General features: G+C 37.9%; 1 protein-coding gene across 3 annotated transcripts in view; it reads right to left on the minus strand.

The window, feature by feature from the left end:
• METTL4 (methyltransferase 4, N6-adenosine) overlaps positions 1-14108 on the minus strand; it is a 159378-nt gene that overhangs the window by 89315 nt on the left and 55955 nt on the right. Inside the window, exon 9 of one of the 3 annotated variants that reach the window (XM_073898458.1) lies at positions 2982-3183. The exons of the other annotated variants lie outside the window; for them this stretch is intronic. Coding sequence (XP_073754559.1) covers positions 3086-3183 — 98 coding nt within the window. The 3' untranslated portion in view covers positions 2982-3085. Of the gene's footprint in view, positions 1-2981; positions 3184-14108 lie in introns of those variants that run through there. 3 annotated transcript variants of the gene reach the window in all.

Consider the following 14108-nt stretch of genomic DNA (forward strand, 5'->3'; position numbering starts at 1 on the left):
CCCATCTGGTTAGTCCTTGATATAAAATTCTGGAGATTCTATTTACTAAAGTCCTGTTTTTCCCAACATTCATTTGGGCTTGGTCTTGTAATAATCTCACTACAAGAGAAAATATGATCATGACTCAGGCTCTGAATGAGAAAAGAGAGTAAAAGTCATTATTTTTCCCAATAATACAATAAACTAATTTAAAGGAAGTAAAGTACTCTCAAGATATTTTTTTTTTAAGATTTTATTTATTTATTTGACAGAGAGAGAGAGACAGCAAGAGAAGGAAAACAAGCAGGGGAGCGGGAGAGGGAGAAGCAAGCTTTCTGCTGAGCAGAGAGCCCGATGCGGGGCTTGATCCAGGACCCCAGGATCATGACCCGAGCCAAAGGCAGATGCCCAACAACTGAGCCACCCAGGCGCCCCTCAAGACACTATTTTAAAAGAATGAAGAACAACTGGATTCTTGGCTAGCTAAGAATAACATTCTGATAACTAAAAAAATTTATTTATAAATTTATTATAATTTATTATAAAATTTATAATTTACTTGCTTTATATCATATGTTACAGTATTGTACTTTGTTCTCCCACAAATAGTGGGATTCTTTCATATCTTTTACTCATCAGCACAGTTATTCAATAACCTCACTGAGAGCCATAATTAGAACAGGAAAATTGTATGGAACAATAAAATGACCTTGGCTGACCATATTGGTTGCCCCTCCAATCTGGATTCTGCCACCTACTAGATGCCCCCTCAGGCAAATTTCTGTAAAAGCCCAATAATCTAACTGGGTCCAAACTGATACTGATCAGTTTTGAATTGAATTCAAAATTGAATTTTTCTATACTATTGAGCATTACACTACTGATACCAATATACCAAAATACCTATCAGTTTTCATCATCAAATCTACAACAGTTACAAAACCACAATACTATAAATAGAAGAGTATATTCTAGAAACCACCAAACACAATAGACTGTCAATACACTGATAAATCAGTACCTATATATATTATAAATAACATGAATAGTAGTTTGATTTTTCAGTGTACTTACCAATACATTGTACATAAGAATTTACTGCAGAAGATTAGGGTGCATAGTATCTTCATTAAAAATATTTATGTGGGGGTGCCTGGGTGGCTCAGTTGTTAAGCATCTGCCTTCGGCTCAGGTCATGATCCCAGGGTCCTGGGATCAAGCCCCGCATCGGGCTCCCCACTCTGCAGGAAGCCTGCTTCTCCCCCTCCCACTATCCTCCACTTGTGTTCCCTCTCTCACTGTGTCTTTCTCTGTCAAATAAATAAATAAAAAATCTTTAAAAAAAAATATTTATGTGAAGTTTAAAAAATCATTATATCTGTAACTTAAACCATAGTTTCTTTTTTTCACCAAAATCATAACATACTATTTAGGTAATTTTAAATGAATATATTCACACATTTATTCATTCAATAAGTATTTCTTGAGAACTACTATGTGCCTGGAGATAAAATAATCCATAAAAGAGAAACAGATCCCAGCCTTCAGGAATTCATACACTGGTCAGGAAAGCAGACAAGGAGCAAGCACTGAGATCACAGAGCAATGTGTGTCATGATGGGAGAAGTTCAATCTACTGTAGCAATGCTGGAGAAGAGTGCTAAATCCAAATATGAGGGCTCAGGAAAGCTTCCGGGAGGAAGGAACAATTAAGCCGACGTGTAAAATGAGTAGTAGGGGTTGGACAGACACAGAAAGGCAAAAATGGAAAAGATCTAAGGCAGAGAAAACACATGTTCAAAGGCCTAGAGGCAAGAAACAAAGGTATATTCTTCAAGGGACTGAAATAGATTTCACATAGCCATATTATCAAAAGATTAAAAATGCTTTACATTCAGGCTGCCTGGGTGGCTCAGTCAGTGAAGCATCTGCCTTCAGCTCAGGTCATGATCCCAGGGTCCTGCAACTGAACCCCCAGAGTCTGGCTCCCTGCTCAGCGGGGAGTCTGCTTCTCCCTCTCCCTCTGCCCCTCCCCATACTCATGCGCTCTCTCACTCTCTCAAATAAATAAATAAAATCTTTTTAAAAAATTTAAAAAAAAATGCTCTATATCCCTTAATGTGAATAAAATTCACTTTGTATAAATTAAACTTTCCTTCTGCTATGGCTGCTCCAGTGTTGGGATGGATGCACCGCTGATGCAGTGATGCCAATAATGTGCTGATGCACTGATACCACTAACACCACTGATGCACTGATGCACTAATGTCATTAATGCATTAATACCACTGAGGTCAATGACATATGTGTTGATACATCGATACCACTGATGGCACTGACCCCAATGATGCAGTCCCCAACCAGCTGTCAACAAGAGAAACTCCATACTTCCCTCTTTGACAATCTAATCATAACTGTTTAACCGATGTTATTTTAAAAAGTCCTTTGCTTTTTCTTGTTATATCTAATACATCTTAGCTATCAGATAATACTGTAATACCAGATTTAATTTCCTCCTTGTATAGTTGACCCCTAAACAAAACAGGGGCTAGGAGTGGCAACCCTCCACACAGTGGAAAATTTATGTGTAACTTTGGACTCCCCAAAACGTAACTACTAATAGCCTATGACCAGAAGCTTTATCAATAACATAGTGAATTAGTACATATTTTGTATGTTATATGTGTTATACACTGTATTCTTAAAGAAATCTAGAGAAAATAAAACGTTAAGAAAATCATAAGGAAGAGAAAATACATTTACAGCATCGTACTGTATTTATTGAAAAATATCCACATATAAGTGACCTACAAACACATGCTGTTCAAGGGTCAACTGTATATGTTTTTATCCTCAGTTTCTGAGGTACCATCAGAAAATCTTGATGCTCTTGTTCTATCAATTTACCGCTGAAATCCATAACCACAGAGGGTTTGAAGAGTTAGTTAAAAAGCTGAACATGAGGATTATCTAGTTTATTTTCAAATGAACAAATACTTTTGGCTAAAACCTTAACCACTCAGATACATACACTACAGAATGACACATTTTTTCAGTTGCAAATGCGGGTCTTTAAGAAATTAGAGGTTTCCCAGAAGAAAGGAGTTTATTTTTCCAGGTAGCTGCAGTGTTTTTCAGTGCTCATTTGTCTCCGATCATTGTAGCACAACTGAAGGCTTCTCCTACCATTGACCCACAGCAGTTCTGATCAATAAACCAACCAGAAACAGGTCTTATTATACTGTACTGTTACACAGATTTTCTTCTAATGATTCCTCAACTCTTTCAAATGTAGCCAAGGAGAAAAGATTCTGAACTTCGCTATACATATATATTCAAAACTAAGTTTCTACTATTTTTCTCAAAAGTAAGCAGCATGTTCTAGTCTAATGCTGGGCATCTAATAGGATTAACCGAGGAGAATATCCAGGCTGTTAATCAAGTTCACTAAAGTAGAAAGAATTTCAAAAACATGGATAAGGAAAAAAACCAAGAGACTAGTAGGAAATGGACAAAATATATGAACAGTTTACAAAAAAGGAAAGGCAAAAGGCTCTGGAGTATATGAAGTAATGTACAACCTGAGTCAAAACAAGAGGAGTACAGGGGTGCCTGGGTGGCTCAGTCGTTAAGTATCTGCCTTCAGCTCAGGCGCTGATCCCAGGGTCCTGGGATCAAGCCCTGCATCAGGCTCCCTGCTCAGCGGGAAGCCTGCTTCTCCCTCTCCCACTCCCCCTGCTTGTGTGCCCTCTCTCGTTGTCTCTCTCTCTCTGTCAAATAAATAAAAAAAATAAAATAAAATAAACAAGAGAAGCACAAATTAAAGCAACACTCAGCCACTATTTATCAACTACTAGATAGGCAACAATCACAAAATTTAATATGACACTGTGTGGTAAGTGTATGGAAAAATAGGCAATATTATATATTGCTGGCAGGAATGTAAATTGATTCAACCTCTATGAAGTTCAATTTTACAATATATATCAGGTAATCTACTCTTAAACACAGACAATTCTTTTTCTAGGAATTTATCCGATATAGTCAAACATGTGCAAAATGATATATGTACAAGATATTTTACTGCAGCATTGTTTGATATAGCAAAGACTAGAAACAACCTACATGTCCATCAGCAGATGGATTGGTTAAATAAATTTTGATATATCTATTCAATGAAATAATCTATAACCATAAAAATTAATGAGGATTCTCTAGAGGAGAACACAGGCAGCAACCTCTTCGACCTCAGCTGCAGCAACTTCTTCCTAGAAGAATGAAACTGGACCATTTCCTTATACCACACACAAAAATAAACTCAAAATGGTTGAAAGACCTAAATGTGAGACATGAGTCCATCAAACTCCTAAAGGAGAACACAGGCAGCAACCTCTTCGACCTCAGTCACAGCAACTTCTTCCTAGAAACATCGCCAAAGGCAAGAGAAGCAAGGGCAAAAATGAACTATTAGGACTTCATCAAGATAAAAAGCTTTTGCACAGCAAAGGAAACAGTCGACAAAACCAAAAGACAACCGACAGAATGGGAGAAGATATTTGCAAATGACATATCAGATAAAGGGCTAGTATCCAAAACCTATAAAGAACTTATCAAACTCAACACCCAAAGAACAAATAATCTAATCAAGAAATGGGCAGAAGACATGAACAGACACTTTTACCAAGAAGACATTCCAATGGCCAACAGACATGAAAATGTGCTCAACATCGCTCAGCATCAAGGAAATCCAAATCAAAACTTCAGTGAGATACCACCTCACACCAGTCAGAATGGCTAAAATTAACAAGTCAGGAAACGACAGATGTTGGCGAGGATGCGGAGAAAGGGGAACCCTCCTACACTGTTGGTGGGAATGCAAGCTGGTGCAACCACTCTGGAAAACAGTATGGAGGTTCCTCAAAAGTTGAAAATAGAGCCACTGTATGACCCAGCAATTGCACTACTGGGTATTTACCCCAAAGATACAAATGTAGTGATCCAAAGGGGTACATGCACCCCAATGTTTATAGCAGCAACGTCCACAATAGCCAAACTATGGAAAGAACTAAGATGTCCATCAGCAGATGAATGGATCAAGAAGATGTGGTATATGTATACAATGGAATATTATACAGCCATCAAAAAAATCTTGCCATTTGCAACAACGTGGATGGAACTACAGGGTATTATGCTAAGCGAAGTAAGTCAAATCAGAGAAAGACATGTATCATATGATCTCACTGATATGAGGAATTCTTAATCTCAGGAAAGAAACTGAGGGTTGCTGGAGTGGTGGGGGGTGGGAGGGATGGGGTAGCTGGGTGATGGACATTGGGGAGGGTATGTGCTATGGTGAGTGCTGTGAACTGTGTAAGACTGATGAATCACAGACCTGTACCTCTGAAACAAATAATACATTATACGTTTAAAAAAAAAAGATAGTAGGAAGGGAAAAATGAAGAGGGGGAAATCGGAGGGGGAGATGAACCATGAGAGACTATGGACTGTGACAAACAAACTGGGTTTGTTTCTAGAACCCTCTGGGTTCTAGAGGGGAGGGGGTGGGAAGATGGGTCAGCCTGGTGATGGGTATTAAAGAGGGTACGTATTGAATGGAGCACTGGGTGTTATACACAAACAATGAATCACGGAACACTATATCAAAAACTAATGATGTAATGCATGGTGATTAACATAACATAATAAGATAAAATAAAACAAAAGAATTAATGAGGATTCTCTTTTTGTAACAATATGGAATGATTTCAAATGTTGAGTTTAAAAAAAATACAAGGTACAAAATCACACGAAGAGTATGGGACCATTTGCATAAAAAGAGATGAATCAGATTATTTACATATATATTTATTTGTATATGCATAAAATACTTCTGGGAGTATATTACAAAACTGATAGCATTGTTTGTTTCCAAAAAGGGGAACTGAATGGCTGAGGAATGGAATGGAATGGAATGGAAGGGAGATTTTCATTACAAGCCCTTTGGTAATTTTTGATTTTTGAACCATGTGGGTATATTTCCTATACAAAACAATAAATAAAATTTAGATTAAAAAGAAAAAAAAAAGAAGGGCGCCTGAGTGGCTCAGTTGGTTAAGCGACTGCCTTCGGCTCAGGTCATGATCTTGGAGTCCTGGGATCAAGTCCCACATCGGGCTCCCTGCTCAGCAGGGAGTCTGCTTCTCCTTCTGACCCTCTTCCCTCTCATGCTCTCTTTCATTCTCTCTTTCTGAAATAAATAAATAAAATCTTCAAAAAAAAAAAAAGAAGAGGAAACACCTTAGCCTGAGCATCAGGAGTTCTGATCACTGGTCTTAAATCACCTCACATCTCTGTGGCTCATTTTTCCCTTCAAAGAAGAAGTTAGATTGGCAAATTGCTTAAACATATGTGAGAAATCATAGCCTCAGGGGAAAAACAAAACAATAGTTTTATGCATTTCACATGCAAAGCTTAATGGTGGCTCTGGCCAACACAATTGTGATTCATTTCTTTATAATCAGACAGCAAAAGGCCAGATTCTATGCAGTCCCATTCTCTTATTACAAACACATGACATCAACATGGTCTTTAAGGAAACTGAAAGTATATACAAAAGCCCCTGTAACCATATGCCACGCAGGTAGGTGCCTGTCATTCTCCAATTCCTGAAGACAGGTGGTTCTTACTTTTTAAACACAGCTCACTTAAGGAATGCCAAAGACCCCAAGGCCCATCCATCCCCCCATTCACACTATAGTGTACATCTGCTTCATTCAATACAGAAGCATGCTGATTCATATCTGTGCATACACAACTTAGTGATGCATATACAACTGAGTGGTTGGTATACATATATGTATATAATAAAACATACTATATGAATTTACCTAAAGATAAATTTATTTTATATATTTATATATATATATATACACACATGATATATATACATATACACATATATAAAAATAACCTTAAAGTAATTACCTTAAAATCTATTTATGATAAAAAGGGCCACAAATATTGTTGAAAATATGCAACACTCTACACAGTAATGTTAACAAAACAACTCACAATACTCTAACAGTAACTCATAAGTCAAAAGAGCATCAACAAAAACCATTAACATAGGCAAGAAAACAGGGATGATGCAGGAATAACTGAGTGTTTCTCCTTGACATGTGGGAACTACAACTATCTACATGGGAACAAGTACAATAGGAGTTTTGTAAATTTGCCAAGAAATCCATAGTAGCCAGACTCTTTAGCCACAAATATACTGACTTAGAGCCCTCTAGTCACCTGTTAATTTTCCTCATGAAAGCCAAATTTTGGTCCACTTTAATATTTCATTTAATAGATTGGTTAATCAGCCCTACTCATAACCTAAAAATGAAGGTCTATGGAACAAGTCATTCACCTCTGTTTTCCTCGTTTGTAAAACAGTATTTATTCCTACCTCACAGGATTATTTGGAGGATCCAATGATAGAAAAGGTTGTAACAATATTTTATAAACTGCGATCAGGTTGTTAAATCCCCCATTAAACCCTAAAACAACCCTGGCTGCAAGAGCCATACACCTTGAGCTGCCAGGGACAATAACTGTTGAATTGTTAAAGGTCTCAAAGGACCCTTGTAAGACTGAGGAATTCAGAAAAATGTTACTGTTTAGCTGAATAACTGAAATTAAAGTTACTTATAACTTTACAACTAGAAAATTACATATTGAGGATGCACTCATAGATTCATACAGATATATACATATATGTATACGTGTGTGTGTATTTCACCTATATATATATATTTGGCCAATATAAACAAATTGCCCAACAAGTATGGTTTGCCAGTACATTCAATTTCTAGTTTCTGGCAAACAACTGTTGAAGTAGCAAAACAAACCAAATTTTCACATTCTCCACTTGGGAAATATGCCCTATAGATATTTAATAACGCATTCTGCTTTTCTGAAATTATTATATTAGTATATACAAACTTACCTTCAGGATCTATTTTAATTACAAATGTGTCATGCATAAAACATGTGGAATCATTTCAATATGTTCATTATCCTTTCCCCCATTCTTCAATTCACAAGGCAAGTTTAATTGTGGTATATTCATCAACTGTTCTTTAGTCTCAAGATTTCCGCAGATATTAGTTCAACTGAAATTTCCAGAAAATAGTCCTCTGGCAGGTTACCCCTGATTGGGTTCCACTTCAGAGGACAGTATTAATCAATGTACTGGAAAACACATAAGCACCAAAACCACATTAAATCTAAGCTCCATCCCATAGGGCTCTGATTATGGAAATAGATTCACATATTTTAGTAGACAATATTAGCAGCCACAATTCCTTCTCAAATGAAACCTGAAGCAGTCATGCAGATTTGCACTGGTTTAACATTTTAAAACTTAGTTTTTAATTGGGTTTGGGAGGAAATGATTGTAGTCTCCCTGATTATTTATTCTCCCCACTTCACTAAGGTAACATGAAGCTTAATTATACTTATGTTGGGGCTATTTTCTCTACTGAAGTTTAAGTTTCTATGAATGTTGAATCATTAAATACTTGCAATGGAAACATTAAAAAAAAAATCCTTTCTCCAAATCAAGAGACTCGAGAAATCCCAAACTACCTGAGGCTGAAGGGATTGAAGCATAATTAGTTGATAGATACAGTAATATTTATTTGAGACAATAAACCAGAATTTGATTCTCAGATGAGAAATCAAAGTGGAAAGCCACAGAGGGTGAAATAGAGACAAACTCCTAAAGAAAACTAGAGAACTTCAGCAGACAAACAAAAGAAGTTATTAGAATTGGGTGGTGGTATTAAACATCGAGCGCATCTTAGGTGATTTTTTGTAAGGGTGAGGTGCCCTGAGGAGAAAGGGTCTAATCAAATTGGTGCTCAAGTGGCTGAAAGGAAAGCAATTTGACCAGTCATCAAAAAAGTGGTTTTGAGACCCAGACTAAAAAAAAAAAAAAAAAAAATTTCTATCCCAATAAGAAAAGATGAGACCAGAGAGAAAGAGTTCTATCTTTCTACTACAGCAATTGTTTTTATCCCTTTTTTTCCTAACATGACACGTGACAAATGATGTTTCAAGACCCATCCCCCACAAGTGCAAATACGTGCAACTTTTTACATTTCAATTCTCTCTCTTCAACTTTGGAATTAATGTATGACTATATCATCTTTGTGGGATAAGCACTCTAATGTGTAGGAAAGGTAATTATTCATTACTTGGAGTATACCTCACAAACGACTCTGAACACAGGTTGTTACCCAACCAATGGTAAAACAAATTAGGAAAGGTAACTAGAAATCCCTAGAGAAGGCCAAAGCATCTGACTACTTGTAATAAGCTCATGAGAGCCCATAGATTAAAAGAATTTGATATTCCCCAAAGGCTCACTGGATTTGAGCTCTGTCACTCACACTACCAGTCCTCTATACTAGCAGCCAAGATACCTGTACCAAGCTCACACTACCTTCTATTTTGAGATTAGGAAATCAGAATAAACAAAATCCAATGCAAATTTTAAAAGTTACAACCTATGCATCTTAAATTTTGGGAAACCTTTTGAAAATCTATCAGCTCACACTCCCAACACAGAATTTTCTAAACTATGTTCTATAAAGGATAGATTGAGAAAACAAAAGTTGGCCTCCCAGGGAACTTGCTTCTGATTTGGATTTGGTCAAAAATATGAAGTTAAAGGGACACCTGGGTGGCTCAGTCAGTTAAGCACCTGCCTTCAGCCCAGGTCAGGATCCCAGGGCCTTGGGATGGAGTCCCCGCATTGCACTGGGCTCCTTGCTCAGCAAAGAGCCTGCTTCTCCCTCTGCCTGCCACTCTCCCTGCTTGTACTCTCTCCCTCCCTCCCATTCTCTCTCTCTGACAAATAAATAAATAAAATCTTTAAAAGTAAACAAAAATTTTTTAAAAATATGAAACTAAAAACCCACCATAGGTACTGAAATATACAGAGAAAAGATCAAAAAGTCTTTCTCATTTCACATCTTTTAGGAAGCTTATTTTGTGTCTCTCTCTGTTTTTTTGAGATGCAGTACCTATTGTCATTACTGTTCAGACTGAAATTGAAGCACATACACCCTGCAAGTTTAATTTCTCTGCTTTGTCTCATCTCTCCATTAAGATTGCAAATTTCAGATAATCAGGATTGTACCCCTCTTAGCCCTTAGAGCAATGCTAATCATATAAATTCTTGTATGATTAACTAATAACTAATAAATCTTGTATAATTAACTAAAAAAATAAAATTTTTTATTATGTTATGTTAATCACCATACATTGTATCATTAGTTTAATAAAGGAATTTTAATTAATTCCTACCATTTCCCTAACACTGTTTTCTTGCTGTCTATTGTTTTCTGTGGATTTATTTAAATGCTATTATAGTTAAACAAAACAAGTGGTGTGTGTGTGTGGGTAACACCTGAAGGCAACTGGCAGATGTCATGAATTGAGAATCAAGAAAAATGTCTGCCTTTAATCAGATACATCATCATAAACTAAATATCCTTTTAATCTTAGACAGGAACTGCTTTTAGCATGGGAATATTAGCAAACTCTTGGGATAAACAGACCAAAATGCACATCAGAATCTAAGGAATCTTTTTGTTCTACATATGATACAAGTTGTGCTTATTTTAATAGGTCATTCTAATGGTTTCTTTTTGTATCAATTTTATTATTGAACGTTATCTTTTTACTCCTAGTATTACTTCCTTAAAGAAAGCTCTTACCAAGATAAGTCTCAGAAAACGTAAATCTAAGCAAGACAACTTAGAGAACTTAATTTATAGAGATTCACATTTACAACACATTATCTTTTTTTTTTTAATCTTAAAGAGATGAACTTAATTCTTATTCTGAGAGCTAAGAGGGCCACAGAAGGGTTTCAGCAGAGGAATGAAATGACCAGATTTGTTTCAGGGAGATTACTTTGGCATGTGGGGATAGATCGAAGAGGATGCACTTTAAAAACAGAATCCAGTTAATAGGATGTAGCAGTTGCCCACATGAAAAGAAAGCTATAATTGTACTAAGGCAGTGATAAGACAAATAGAAACAGGAAATGGACTCAAAAGATTTTAAGGAGGTGGTATCTACAGTAACTAGATTGTGTATGCAGTGCTTAGAAAGGGAGAGGTTTCAGGATAACTCTTTGATTTTGGGCTTGGGAAACTTGGAGGATAGTGATGCTATTAATCAGAGAATTCAGGAATAAAAGCAGATTTGGAAGGAATAGATTATGAATTCAGTTTAACATATTAAGAGTTATCTATAGGCTAAAAATGGAGTTCAATTCATTCTGTAAGTCCAGCTGCAAGATCAGCTTTAATTATAAAGTCATGATGTTAGATGGTTAGTGCATAAATATATTAAAATCACTACTCAGGACAAAGGTAGAACTAAAAGCAGTGCTCAGGATGGTGAGCCATGTGATATTTCTAATAAATGTGCAAGAGAAGCAAGTTAGTCAATAACCCCAACTAGACGGATATAAGGGGTAGTCTAGCCAGTTGGCATGAACACCAAAAGAAGTACGACATGAAAAGAGGAACAGAAGTTTTGAGGTGGACAAAGGATGCTGACCTCACCTCACCCCTTCCCAGATCTGTGGTTTGGAACACCAAAGAGGAGCGCAGTCACCTGGTCAGGATGCATAAGGGGTGGGGCTTTGGAGAAATGCCAGGTGCTGTACTACAGATTTCTTTCTTTTTGGCCCTCCAGTATCCAAACCCTAGATGGGAAGCAGGGCGTGGCCTTGGGAGGAAAGAAGAAGCCAAAGAAGAAAAAGGCTCTCCTTCCCCCTGGCCCTTGCAAAAAGAGTGCTCACATGTAGCCTAGGTTCAGCCAACTCCATGTCCCAAACTCCACCTTGAAGCAGTCATATGAGGGTGCAGCCAACTTGAGAAATTCTTCAAGGCACAGACAGGCAGCAGTTTAAATGACAAGTAGGACATGAGGCATATTGTAAACATGAAGTATTCCAACATATGATATCCCTTAAGTAACATCAACAGGGTAGGAAAACACTCCCAATACTCACTTCATGCTTAAAGACACTATATTCTATCATGAGAATGTATTCTTTGGTTTGCTCTAATTTGACAACTAGAGGGAAGAGGGGGGAGGCCAGAGGGGAATAGCCAGATATGTCCATTTGAAAAATAGCAACTGGTAGTAATTATAAACATAAAACATCTTGGTAGTTTTTAACTCTAAAATGTTAATTTCCACAGGGGGCGCCTGGGTGGCTCAGTCAGTTAAACGCCTGCCTTCAGCTCAGGTTAAGATCTCAGTGTCCTGGGATGAAGCCTTGCGTTGCTGGGCTCCCCGCTGGCGGGGAGGGGAGAGTCTGCCTCTCCCTCCGTCCCTCCCCCTGCTCATGCACATACTCTCTCTCTCTCTCTCTAATAAAACCTTAAAAAAAAAAAAAAGATTCTCTCTCCCTCTCCTCTCTCTCCCACTCTCTTGTGCACTCTCTTTCTCTCAAAAAAAGAAAATGTCAAGGTATCCTAAGGGCTTTCCAAAATTAGGAATATCTCCTATCTCTCCCACACTGTGTTTGGTTGTTTGGATGCCCATGAAAAAGAAATTATATAAAATTTGTTAAAAGATTTTACCCTCTATTTCTTATCAAATGCAGGGCCCAGTAGTACTGCCTGCACAATTCCTACCCGTGCCTGGAAATGAGATACTACAACCATGTCAACGTTCCTGGGTTTGAGAGATGAAACTCCCTTGGCAATGAGTTTTTTTGGGTGACAGAGGGATGGTCCTTGAACTTGACAGAGTTAAGCCTCCATGGGTGTGACAACAGTCTTATCAAGGTAGGGCAGAGGGTGGAGGCAAGGGTAAGAAGAGAGTAATGTTCCCACCCCATTAACTGTTTCACTCAGGCAAGAAGTTACGGTTCAAATTATATAGCTAGTCATAATTTTCCTTTACCTTACAAGAGCAACCTAGGGAAACATGTAAGGCAAACAACCATGACTGCTAAATGAAGGGGTTTTTAGCAGAGAAGTAGACCTTCCATGTTTTCTTGTGTTGATTACATAGCCCATCTCTGGGAAAGGCACTGTTAAAAAACAATTCAGCTCAGTAAATCTGAAGATCTAATTGGCTTTATCAACAATTGTTAACCTCTCACCTAGCAAACAGAAGGGAGCTCTGAGTAGTTATAAAAAATGGAAGGTTTTTTGGGATGCCTGGGTGGCTTAGTCATTAGGCGTCTGCCTTCGGCTCAGGTCATGATCCCAGGGTCCTGGAATAGAGCCCCGCGTAGGGCTCCCTGCTCAGCGGGAAGCCTGCTTCTCCCTCTCCCACTCCCCCTGCTTGTGTTCCCTCTCTCGCTGTGTCTCTCTGTCAAATAAATGAAATCTTTAAAAAAAAAAAAAAAAAGGAAGGTTTTTATAAGCAGGAGGGTGGGGCATGGAAGGTAAATGAGTAGATTACGCTGCTCAGAAAACTCCACGCTGATTGGTTTACAATTCCACTCCTGGGAGAGGCTGACACTGCAATTAGGTTAGATACTAAGTCTTGGTGGGGCTTAGCAAAAGCGACTCCATTTGGGGTCCACAGTGTTTCTTTTTAACAGCACAAAGACTCTGGCTGCCTCACTTAATACACAGCAGTTCATGGTCACAGTCCAGGCATCCTATCTGCTTCCCATGAAAGGGAAAAATAATTTAAGTGTCAGGTCTCATGGAGCAGATTGTCCCAAGGTTCTCTCTATCTATATAAAATCACTTTCATCTCTGCATCTTGGACTGAGCTTCTATCCCATAGCAATAAACTTACATATGACTGATTATGACAATTAATACATTGAACTCTAATGAGCTCAGTTTTGGAAACTGTGAAATCCTTTGCAATGATAAGCAGCCCTATTAATCTGGAGAATTCCCTCATACAGGAGGTCCAAAAGGCACAGTGGAAAAAACTGACAGAGGGCAGTGGAAGGGTTAGTTTGAGAGGAAGGGGTTGTAGCACAGAGCCAAGCCAGAATAGCGATATTGTAAAGGTCACAGGCCTAAATGGGCTGACATTTCAGGGACATAAAAGATGAGAGAGCTAGAGGCAAAGTGAGA

This window comes from Callorhinus ursinus, unplaced genomic scaffold (assembly GCF_003265705.2).
Source record: "Callorhinus ursinus isolate GAN/ISIS: 27379988/994484 unplaced genomic scaffold, GSC_fseal_2.0 scaffold11, whole genome shotgun sequence".
In the NCBI taxonomy this organism is placed as follows: domain Eukaryota; kingdom Metazoa; phylum Chordata; class Mammalia; order Carnivora; family Otariidae; genus Callorhinus; species Callorhinus ursinus.